The sequence below is a fragment of the Prionailurus viverrinus genome, chromosome X (assembly GCF_022837055.1).
Source record: "Prionailurus viverrinus isolate Anna chromosome X, UM_Priviv_1.0, whole genome shotgun sequence".
NCBI classification, from domain to species: domain Eukaryota; kingdom Metazoa; phylum Chordata; class Mammalia; order Carnivora; family Felidae; genus Prionailurus; species Prionailurus viverrinus.
Genome location: NC_062579.1, coordinates 100117821 through 100129900, shown reverse-complemented (window position 1 = coordinate 100129900; position 12080 = coordinate 100117821). Strand labels below are relative to the sequence as shown.

The window sequence follows — 12080 nt, the reverse complement described above, 5'->3', positions numbered from 1 at the left end:
TCTATGCTGTTTCTAAGACTGCCAAGTAATCATAGAGCAACATTCCCTGTCCCATCTGCCAAACTGCATCAACATAGCTGAAGGCCCACTTCCTCCAGGAAGTGGTCTCCAATTAACCCCACCCATTATCCAACTTATTTTATATAAATCTCTAAAATCTCTTCTTGATAAAGACAATGAACAAATGTTATATTTACTTTTTATCTCCCCTTCTCCTATGCAAGCGCTCAATAAAAGCACTACAAACCTGTGTTCATTCGCTGCATCGCTAGTCACACTGTTTTCCCAAGACAATGAGACCTTTCCATCTATTCCTAGAGTAAGACACACCTCCCACACATATATCTCATAAAGCGAAGAATTTTATCTGCCATCTAGGAACATACCCATAAAACGAAAATTTACTTACCTGGTCAAACTTCAAGAGTCTCTGAAGGTCATTCTTGTTTATAAGACTCTTCACTTCATTGGCATCAGGCATGCAAAGCCTATAGTTCAAATCTCCCAACCAGATGACAACACTGAAGATCAAGAAATACAGGAACAGAAGTAGCAAGAATTACCATAACAAGTCAATCAGAGAAGAACGGAAATAAGAAAACTAGTAGATTGTTGATAAGGATTCATTTATCACTACCTGACACAAGGAGTTTAAGCTGTAACTTATCCTCTGGGGGCAAGTACTACCAACACCTGAGAAGGACTAGGGATTACCAAATTGGTGGGAAGATAGGCACTCCATACATGAAGAACAAAGAGAGGGAAATACAGTATATGTGTGGAATTCAGAAGCTAAGGAGTTAACTGCCTAAAAGAAGCATGTAGTTTATTTGCTGGACTAGCTCCAAAATTTTGTCTGGCTTCCTGCCCCTCTTCCAGGGGAAGAGAATCTGAACATTTTCTGCCTCTCTGAGCCCTGACATTCTGCAGACTCTTAACTAAGGTCTGCGTAGTCTGACCAGCTATGCACCATAGCCAATTTGCCTACTCCTGCCCCAGATGAACAGTCCAAGTCTCAGGCAGGAAGGAGACTGGCTTGCCACAGGCCCCTAGATGAGCTGAGAGTCCCCCCACAGGGAAGACCCAGAAATTACCACACTAAAAAGGATTCTCCTGTGAGCTATCTCAAGTCCTGAATGGGTCTCTTTGCCAATCTTAAATGCAACATGAAATGTCTGGAATCCTGAGGAAATAAATTTAAGGCATTTCAGGACAACCTCATGACCATTAACGTCAAGGCCTTGACTTTACTACCATGAAGCAGAATTCTATAGGATCCTCGGGGCACCTGGGTGGCTCAGTCAGCTGAGCGTCCGACTTCAGCTCAGGTCATGATCTCTCGGTTTGTGAGTTCGAGCCCCGCGTCGGGCTCTGTGCTGAATGCTCAGAGCCTGGAGCCTGCTTCGGATTCTGTGTCTTCCTCTCTCTCTGCCCCTCTCCTGCTCACGCTCTGTCTCTCCCTCTCTCTCAAAAATAAACATAAAAAAATTAAAAAAAAAGAATTCTATAGGATCCTAATTATTGAGACATTATGGATTCAGGCCAATATCACTACTCTTCCCTATTTTCCCAAATACCCTACTCTGTGCTGCTCCTAATATGTTAAATTATCTTTTGTTTTCCTAATTCCCATCTCAAATCACTTATTCCAAATCACACCACCCTTTCAGAATTTCAATTACCAATATTAATTTCTTGAAGACTAATCATTTTGTACTACCCAGTCCATCCCTCAACTGATTTCTGCTTGTATTCTTATTAAGTCCCATTCTTCACAAACTTTTCTCATATTATCCTGTTGATCCATTGTTGTCTACATCTCCAGTGCCCCAATTCTTAATGATTCACAGCCATTAAAAAAATAATATAGATATAATACAATATATATATAATGCATAAATTAATATAATACATACACACACTGGCTTGGAATGAGACCCACAATAAGACAATACAGTCCTCTATAATGAGAGTGCATGTGTTTGTATATACAGAAAGGTCTAGAACAGCACTATTCAAAGGAAATAAGATGCATGTCAGAGATGTAATTTTAAATTTTTTAGTAGCTGCATTTAAAAATGAAAAGAAACAAGTGAATATAACTTTAACAATATATTTCATTTAACTCAATATATCCAAATTATCATTTCGACATGTAATCAATATTGAAAAATGGAGATATTTTACATTTTTCTTACTAAGTCTCTGAAAATCCAGTGTATAGTTTACGCTTACAATACATCTCAATTTGGACTAGCTACTTTTAAGTGTCCAATAGCCACCTATGGCTACTAGCTATCACATTGGACAGCACAGTTCCAGGATACACACCAAACTATTAATAGCACTTTCCTTTGAAGATAGAAACTGGCTAGGGGACAGCAAAGTGATTTCTACTTTTATCTTTTATTACATTCATAATAAACATTTCTATTTTATAATAAAAAACAATAAAGGGGTGCCTGGTGACTCAGTCAGTTAAGCACCTGACTCATGATTTCCATTCAGGTCATGAGTTCACGGTTTGTGGGTTCAAACTCCACATCAGGCTCCACACTGGCAGTGCAGAGCCTGTTTGAGACTGTGTCTCTTTCTCTCTCTCTCTCTCTCTCTCTCTCTCTCTCTCTCTCTCTCTTTACCCCTCCCCCACCCATGCTCACTCACTCTCTCAAAATAAACTTAAAAAAATTTTTTAAATAATAAAAACTGACTCCAATTGACACACCCCTCCAGCATTACTCTTACATGCCCACTAATAGAACCTCTGATAGCAAATCTGATTTCTCTGTCTCAGTGAATCTCCTCAGTGAATCTGCCTCAGTGAATTCCTCAAAAACCCACTCTTCTTTGCAACTCCAATCCCTAAATAGTATTCATTCACTCTTCACAGTTCCATAGTTTCCTACCAGTTTAATCTCGTTTCAGCCCCACTATTCAAAGGACAAAGGAGATTTAACCACTCACTCATGTTTCATGATGTTCAGCTGTGGGAGTGTCTGATTTGGGACCACAAAACTCATTCGTGCACAGATGTCCTTATAATCTTGGTTCCTTCTCTCAAAGTCCTCCACATGGGCAGCCAGGTGAGAATTGACAATGCAAAAGGTAGTGTTGTGAAATACAAATCTCACAGCTACCCCACCTTTGTTTCCCTGTTAGCAAGAGTAATTATTCACAATTAGTACAAAGACAGAACTGGCAGGTGAATTTCACATGGACATAAATAATAATCAAGCTCATTTCCAAAGTAACTCACCATTTTCCCCATGATTCCAGTTCCAACTGTTTCTGTAGCAACATCACGGATATATTGCCACTGGTCCTTTCTGGCAAATATGAGGAGCATCATCCCAACAAGGCGGACTAGCTGAACCTACGAGTTCCAGGGAGTTAGAAAAAGGTTCATGTTAATACACTCTTTGCCACACATCTAATCCCACAACTAATTTTCCACCAAGAAGATATTAATGATGTTCAAATCTGAATCCAAACCCTCTAATTTCCCAGTGGACCCCATACAAAGGAAACAAAATTTCTCTGGGGAAACTCTAATCCAGCTCTGATCAGTTGGAGATAAAAATCTTTGGGGACATCAAGTATACTCAGCTCTAGGATACATTATTTTAATCAAATCTATGTATGTATGTATGTATGTATGTACGTACATATGTATGTATCTATCTATCTACCTACCTATGTATCTATTTTAATCACTTTTAAACTTACCAGGAGTAGTTAGCATTAAAAAATCAAATCTAAAACCCCTATCCCAGCTTATTTCTTTTGCCTCTCCTTCCTAGTTTCTGATTTCCAATTTCTTAAGAAATTAAAATTTCTAAAATAGCAATCTTTTTTTAAGTATGTAAACTAGAGCTAGAAATATGTCTGAAATATGTGTTAGTCAGGGATCTATGTGAGAGGAATAACACCTTCAGGATTTTTATTACCTATATCAACTGTTGGAAGGAGTGGATGAAAAATATTCAGAGGACTCCTTTTAAAGGGGTTACTATGGTAACCATGTAATTAAAATAACTCTTCTGGTAGCCTCTACCACATGCCTTCCAAAGACCAAGAAATTAGCCCACCTTGCTAAAGTCAACTCTACTTTTGATTTACAAGGTTTAGAACTCATTTAAATTCCACAATACTTCTTCCTGATTCCACACCATACCCTATGCACCCACATGCTTCAAACTGCTTTTCTGTAAAGTATCTGGTTCTGACCAGGTCAGTGAACAATTTTGATCTTAAACTCTTACTGTTGCTCTGTAAGTAATTATCATAAGCTAATTATCATTCTGAGAATAAAATTCTTTTTTTTCTCCTAAAAGCTACCTAAGCAATGAAAATATAGGGTCAGAAAGCTTAGGAAAAAAATTATTTTTAGAAAATAGGTGTAAAGGACTATTCTGCCCTATTGCAGTATTACACACAGAGAAGAATTCAATTAAGCCATTCTTTTGGAACAAGTTATAGATAACAGAATAACTTCTAGTGAGTTCTATTTAGTTGTATACTAATAATGAAATGCAGCTTACTTTCTTATACTTGGCTTTGGAATGCAAACCCCTCTCTACAGCCATGGACCACTCTTGTTCCTTCACAGATTCAAAGTAGAAAAAGGCTTCTGTGCTCAAGTCCAGCTCTTGGAATCTGAAAAAAACACGAAGACATGAGATCTATACATATCCCATAATTATCTCTGACTACCTCCCATCCCATTTTCTGAGACATTAGGTGGAAAGGGAATGGGGAAAGAGAGAAACTTTATAGAACTGGTCCACTGACCCAGGTGATCAGTAAGGACAAGCAACTTTGTTTCAAAAGACTCTTTATAAGTATATGCACAGGTTATGCAAAACATAAACAAACAAAAACCTCCACAAGGGATAACAGTGGAGCTTTGCTTATATATCCTAGGAATAGTCACTGTTGGAAATGACCTCAAGTCTCAGTTGCTGTTAAGAATATAGTTTTAGGGGCACCTGGGTGGCTCAGTTGGTTGAGCGTCTGACTTCGGCTCAGGTCATGATCTCACAGCTCGTGGGTTTGAGCCCCATATCGGGCTCTGTGCTGACAGCTCAGAGCCTGGAGTCTGCTTCGGATTCTGTGTCTCCCTCTCTCTCTGCCCCTAACCCACTTGCATTCTGTCTGTCTCTCTCAAAAATAAAATAAGCATTAAAAAATATATATATAGTTTTATTTGGGGGCACCTGGGTGGCTCAGTCGGTTAAGCACTCGACTTCGGCTCAGGTCATTATCTCACGGTTTGTGGGTTTGAGCCCCATGTCGGGCTCTGTGCTGACAGCTCAGAGCCTGGAGCCTGCTTCAGATTCTGTGTCTTCCTGTCTTTCTGCCCCTCCCCTGCTTGTGCTCTTTCTCTCTCTCTCTCAAAAATAAATAAAGATTCAAAAAAAAAAAGAATATAGTTTTATTTGCATTTTGAGATGACTAGATGTTTCCTTTCACCATTTCAGGTATCATTCCTTTCTTATCTCACAAATTTGACCCACAAGATAATTCTCACATATAGTCTATAGTAGGTTTTTACCAAATCATTAGAAAAAGGAGGGCAAAATGTCATGTAAACTAATACCAAACATATAGCCAAAAGGAAATTCCAGATGTGTTCTTTACCCAATGCAGTAGATATCAGGAGGATTCGAATCACAGTTCAGCCAAGGTTCCAGCTCACTATCTGGAGACTGGCCATTCACGTTCCACGTTCCAACAAAAAATCTAATACATAATATGAAAAATTACTTGAAAACAAAGGTCAAGTATGAAGCAATGAAAGTTCTCTCATCACTCTTTATACAAGGGTATATTCACAATAAGCCAACATAATTTCTCAAAATGTTTTGCTATACACATATAAGAAAAACCTCTTGCATGTAGAACACAAAGGCAGTAGGCTCATTCTCTAAATTTTATATTAGGTGAATCCACAAAGGGAAACCAAGTCTCTACTTAAAAAACATAAAGTTAATTGCTCCACCACATTTCCTTTCAATTAAACTCCATCCAAACTTATACTTGAAGGGAGAGCTTGTAGATGGGGAAAAAAGGTATCTTCATGCTGTAAATACGTCTGATGTGGATAACTGTTCCATAAGGAGCTATAGTTGAATCCAAAAACTCACTTCCCAAAGGATTACAAGGACATCTGTGTAGGAAATTCTGTTGAGGCAGATATAGTACTAAGGGGGAAAGCAGAAGGAAACACTCATAACTGTCTTAACTGTTTACATACAAAAATAAGCATCATGGGGAATATGAGGAACTATAGATTTTGGCGTAGGGATACAGTTATAATTGAATTATAACAAATGAGGCTTAATGGGATAGATGGGACTGGAATCTTAGACTATTAAGGGCATGTGCTGTTCACAAACAACAAAGAAAACTGTTGCTGCTTTGCAGGTTGGGATATACACCACGCCACATCAGATACCACTCACACTAGGTCCAGAGAAGAAGAGATTGACAAGCAAAGGTGAAATGAAAAATATGATACAGAGAAAAGAAGAAAGAATCCAAGGCAGACCTCTCAATCAAGAGGACTGGATGAAATGTTCTTTAGTTAACTTACCAAAGTAAGCAAGTTAAACCAGTGGTAATGGGAGACTTTAATCTTCTAATATTGGTGAGAAAAAACTCAGCAGTCCAGAAAGATAAACACATTTGCTTAGGGAATGTGCTAAGGGATAATTCTCCAGTACATGTGAGTTTGATTTGGTTCTGAGTAGACAGAAGCATTAGTAGATACGGTATCATTAGTAGTTAGAAAATCCAAGGGAAACTGTAGCATTTGCTACAGTTTTGTATATATATATATGTTTGTATATGTATGTCACTGACTAATATAGAGATAGGGGCTTGAACTGGCTGACCATTCCTTTTTATTATGCTTTGATTCTTAAGCTAATTAAACTAATACCTTAAGTAACAAAAGGACATTTTATGCCATACCTCAGTAAGTAGAGGAGAGACTAACCTGAAATTCTGAATATTGACATATTCTTTCTCTCGCTTTGCCAGGATATGTTTGATGAGACCTTCTCGCTGCCCAGACTGGGTATTTGGTACAAAGAGCTTCCGCATGGTGTTGGTCACTTTGGGCTGTTCCTTATTAGGAGCTTCTTTGTCACGTGGAAGCCTAGGAAATAAATGAGAAATTCAAAAGTGAAACTGCCTAAAATATAAAAGTTCCTAAATGAGAAATACATTATGACATAGGACTTACATTCTATTCACAGAAGGGGGTGGAGGTGGGGGTTCCCGATGAATCCCTGTAGGATGATTTTGTGAATTAATTTTCTTGTCCAAATTCATAGATGAAAAATTATCCTCAAATCCAAGAAGCCCTGAAGTACACAGAATCCAGAATCAAAGGGGGAAAATAAAGATAACATCCAAATTATCCAGGACAGACAGAGCTTTTTGCCTTCATCACAGTGGTTTTGATTTGATCACTATTTGCTCAATGGCATTACCAAACAGAAAGGTATCACAAGGAGAGTGATAAGTTAGACTGGGGGAAGAAACACATCTGTCCCTGAAGGACTTGACATATTAACTAGAACAACAGCAAGTTACATTAATTTGGAACCTGAATAATAACAGCTAACATTTATTGAAGACTTAGCATAATGCCTGGTTGATAGTAAGGGATTATATTATTATCTCTTTTGATCATCACAAAGACCCCATATGGCCAGTAGTGTTAAAAATCTTCCCATGTTACAGAAAAAGAAATGGAAACTCAGCATTGTTGAGTAACTTGACCAAGGTCATATGTAACTAGCAAGTCGTAGAATTGGAATTTAAACCCAAGCAGTTTGGCCCTGGAGCACGCCAATCTTTACCACACTGCTAAGCTGGCTCCTGAGGAGCTAACATGCCACAGAAAATATCAGGAATGAACATCAGTCAGTGGGCATGAACTCAATAAAACCACTCCATAGGAGAAGGTGTCTGAGATTGACATTAATCCACACTATCTTATCTGTCCAGATAAAATCTATTGACTCTGCAATGATCATAGCAACCAGGCAAAAGAGAATCTTTTCAGTACCTGAAAAAGCAGAAGGTTTGTCCTTAGTGTCTAATTTCTGGTACCAGCTAGATGAGTCCTTTGGCTCTTGAACAAGAAGCTGTGACTGAGCTAGAGAGATAAGAGTCATGGTCAGAAACAGGGGAGCCCTTCACTGAGTGAATTTTACCATAACCAAAAGCCATTCATTCAGCACTCCTCAAATGCAGGGACCAGAAGCATTCTTGCATGTAAAGGAAGAGACTAAGAGAATAAGGGCAGCTCTGGGATGATCTGGGAACAGAAGGAGGATTACTGTCTTCAGTAACCTGTCCATGCTGTGACACTGAAGATTCTGGAAAATGGCTCAGTGTCCTTCCTTATAGCTGAATACACCTGTTCTCTAGCCTAACCCTGGTTCATTCCTGAAGGAAGAAAAATCAGCTATGAAGACTCAAGGGGTGAGGTACTTTGCTAACGGCTGCTTGCCTCTGCATCTGCATGCCAGAATGTCACTGCCATTCAAACAAGTAGAAAGAAAACTGCTGAGTCTTGAGTTACCTTCCTGAGCAGCAAGGACCTCTGAGAGGAACTTCAAACAATGTTCCTCATCAGGGATTTCAAAGCGGCGCTCCCTGGTCCAGTCTCCCTGAATCCGAATTTTGCAGCCACCTAAAAAGAAGTGAAATCCATACACATACAGCTATGGAATATGTGCTTTCTTGGGGTCAGATTCTCAACTTATTAGTTTAACAAGAGAAGGTCCAGATCACACATATTCTAAGACTTCTAATGTAGGAAGCATATCTACAGGATCAGGGGATTTGTTGTGGTGGGGGTGTAATACAGACAGGGAAATCTAAGGGGCCGATGAACTGTGTCAATGAGCAGCCCAGTACAGTGATATTGAAATCATAGTCTCCATTGTCAACGTAGGGACCAAATTCTAACAAAAGATCAATTCCCCAACCACCCTCCTCCCATCTTCCAGCCGTAGATTCCTACCATTTCAAATACAGATCATATAGTAAGAGTATCTAAAGCATAAAGGGAATAAAGAAAATAAGATGGTTTGCTCCTAGGTACACATTGTACCTAGACAATTGAATTTACAAACTAATTAAAAAAGAAAAGAGTAGTGGAATTGGTTTGAATTATTCCGGAAAGAAGCATCTAGATCTCATTACCTCAAGTAAACAATGCATATCTTGAATAAACATATGAAAGCAATATAATGACCTATGACTAGGAGTGGCCTGGTTCAAGCACAGCCAACTGGAAAACAGTATAATTAATAGTAAAGTTATCTAGGACTTTAGTTTCTTATGTGTCTAATATACTGTCTCCCTTTTTCTGATGCCCTAGTTCTCATCCATATCAATGGTCTGGATATGGTGATCCAGGAAACCTATGTACTTGTTTATATTCTTATTTAACTGACTTACTACATATATTGCTTTCTCATGCTCCTGGAAACCATAAGCTCCTTGAGAGCAAGAAGTGGGCTACACATACAAGTTATCCAACACAACACTTCCGAGGAGCTCCCAGACTGTCTGGGATGGAGGGGCTTCTCAGGACTCAGGACTTTCTTTTTTTCAACGTTTTATTTATTTTTGGGACAGAGAGAGACAGAGCATGAACGGGGGAGGGGCAGAGAGAGAGGGAGACACAGAATCGGAAACAGGCTCCAGGCTCTGAGCCATCAGCCCAGAGCCCGACGCGGGGCTCGAACTCACGGACCGCGAGATCGTGACCTGGCTGAAGTCGGACGCTTAACCGACTGCGCCACCCAGGCGCCCCAGGACTCAGGACTTTCAAAGCGAACACTGGGAAAGTCTCAGGCAAACCAGGATGGTTGGTTTCTTTACTGGTGACAATGAATGTCAGACTTCACAGACAGAAGGCATTTAATCAATGACTATTGAACCTCTTTCATACTTGTAAATGACAAAGAGATGAGAAAATGAAATGAAAATCCTAGTTTCTTATGTTGGAAATCCACTTGTGAACCTCTGACTCTTTTTCCTTTGTATTTCTGTAAGTTTCTATCTTCACAGATTTAGTGATTAGAAGAAAAGAGGTAAAAATACTGAGAAAGGAGGCACCCAAGCAGACCACAGATAAGAAAATTACTGAGGGTGTTAATGTAAGGAGAAGAAAAAAATGAAGGGCATGAATAAAGGCTGTCAGTTATCGCAGCCTTGAAGATACAGGGAAAACCTTCAGGGCACAAGTAGTCCTCCCTTTCTCAGATAATTTATATTAAAAGTAGAAAAGAAATGAAAAGATCAGTCTCTATCTGATAAAACTTAAACAATAATACATTTTCTCTCTCTCCCACAATCCTTGAAAGATATATTTTAGCAAACACAAAAAATACACTGACTCATTTAACAGAAAATTCCAGAAATTGCTTACAAAATAACATTGGATGTTCTCTCACCATGTTGTATGGGAAAGAGGACAAATTATCCCATGACCCAACCTTCTACTACTCTTCCTTCCAAAACCCCCTGGCCTCTTTGTGTGACCAGCAGGCACTCCTATATCCTCAAACTTCTCTGAACATTCCCTATGTCTCTCAGTAACTCTCAACAAAATGCATTAGAATTACCAGAGGCATTTTTAGAAAACAGACATTTGCATCCCATCCCAGGCCAATAAAGCAGAATGTCAGGGGGTGAAGCCCAGGCACTGGTAGTTTTTAAAATACTCCCCAAGTGATTCATGTGCATCCAGATTAAAAACCAAAGAGTCATCTGCAAAGTGGCTTATCCCTGGATGTTGTTTATGGTCTCTCACACCCTATGGAATTTAAGACTGGTGTCCTTTTTTGTCCTAACGCCAACTGTAGACCATTCCCTCTTCTCCTCCCTCAGGACAAATCCTTTCTCCTTCGAGGTTCACCCACTGGGCTATACCAGCTTCTTCCCTTCCCTCCCCCATGAGATCATGTGCCATCCTTCCCAAAACTTCTGAATCCAGGATTCAATACCTGACTCATATGACTTCCTCTCCACTCAAACTCTTGGCTTAAATTTGAGTCCCTTCCAAATTAACACAGAAAACACAGCAAACATCTTCAACTTGCTCATGCAATGACCTTGCCCCACCATCTCAGCCACCTACTCCCTCAGTCCCTATGGGGACTCCCTCAGTTATACCCTGAAATTTTTCATCATAGAAACACTATCACCTCATAAATCTCTAATTAAAATACCCAACTCTGACCTGCTATTTCCAGCTTACTTGCTCAAATGGGAACCTCCAGCCTTCTACTCAGTGTCCATTCACACACTCCTACATTCACTTCCCATTTTATCAAACAGATGTCATCATTAAACTCTGTTGCAGGGGCGCCTGGGTGGCTCAGTCGGTTAAGCGTCTGACTTCAGCTCAGGTCACGATCTCGCGGTCCGTGAGTTCGAGCCCCGCGTCGGGCTCTGGGCTGATGGCTCAGAGCCTGGAGCCTGCTTCCAATTCTGTGTCTCCCTCTCTCTCTGCCCCTCCCCCGTTCATGCTCTGTCTCTCTCTGTCTCAAAAATAAATAAACACTAAAAAAAAAAAACCAAAAAACTCTGTTGCAAAAGCCCAGAACTGCCTTACCACTCTGTTCCTCCACAGCCCCTACCTGATTAACTTTCAACCCTCAGAAATCCAACTGCCTTACTCCAGAGGGAGTAAACACACACACACACACACACACACACACACACACACACACACACATTACAAATTGATTGCTAACTTCAATCTGGCCCTCTATGATAGGAAGTAATGTTAAGTTTCAATAGTCAACTAGTCTCCCACTACTATCTGGAAAACCTACTTCGCACCTCCTCATTTATCTGTGGATCCCCCTCTTCTCAAACCCTCTCATTCCAAGCTGATTGCTTCACCTCATGCTTCAGAGGAAATGGAAGGCACCACATGGAAAGCTACCTGTATTTGTACCCATCTTCTCCTTTCCCTTCTGATATAAGAAGAGCCCTCCTATCAAAGACCACCTTCTCTTTGAATTATAACCCCTCTAGTTCTC

The 12080-nt window shown here is 39.9% G+C and overlaps 1 protein-coding gene across 5 annotated transcripts in view; it reads right to left on the bottom strand.

Annotated features, from left to right (window-relative positions):
• The window catches only part of OCRL (OCRL inositol polyphosphate-5-phosphatase), a 50618-nt gene that overhangs the window by 25119 nt on the left and 13419 nt on the right, over positions 1-12080 (bottom strand). For all 5 annotated transcript variants that reach the window (XM_047843998.1, XM_047843995.1, XM_047843997.1 and 2 more), the window contains 9 exons: positions 8600-8710; positions 8081-8170; positions 7250-7370; positions 7001-7162; positions 5641-5742; positions 4542-4656; positions 3257-3373; positions 2965-3152; positions 410-521 (listed from right to left, as the gene is read on the bottom strand). In XM_047843998.1, coding sequence (XP_047699954.1) covers positions 410-521; positions 2965-3152; positions 3257-3373; positions 4542-4656; positions 5641-5742; positions 7001-7162; positions 7250-7370; positions 8081-8170; positions 8600-8710 — 1118 coding nt within the window. The remainder of the gene's footprint in view (positions 1-409; positions 522-2964; positions 3153-3256; positions 3374-4541; positions 4657-5640; positions 5743-7000; positions 7163-7249; positions 7371-8080; positions 8171-8599; positions 8711-12080) is intronic.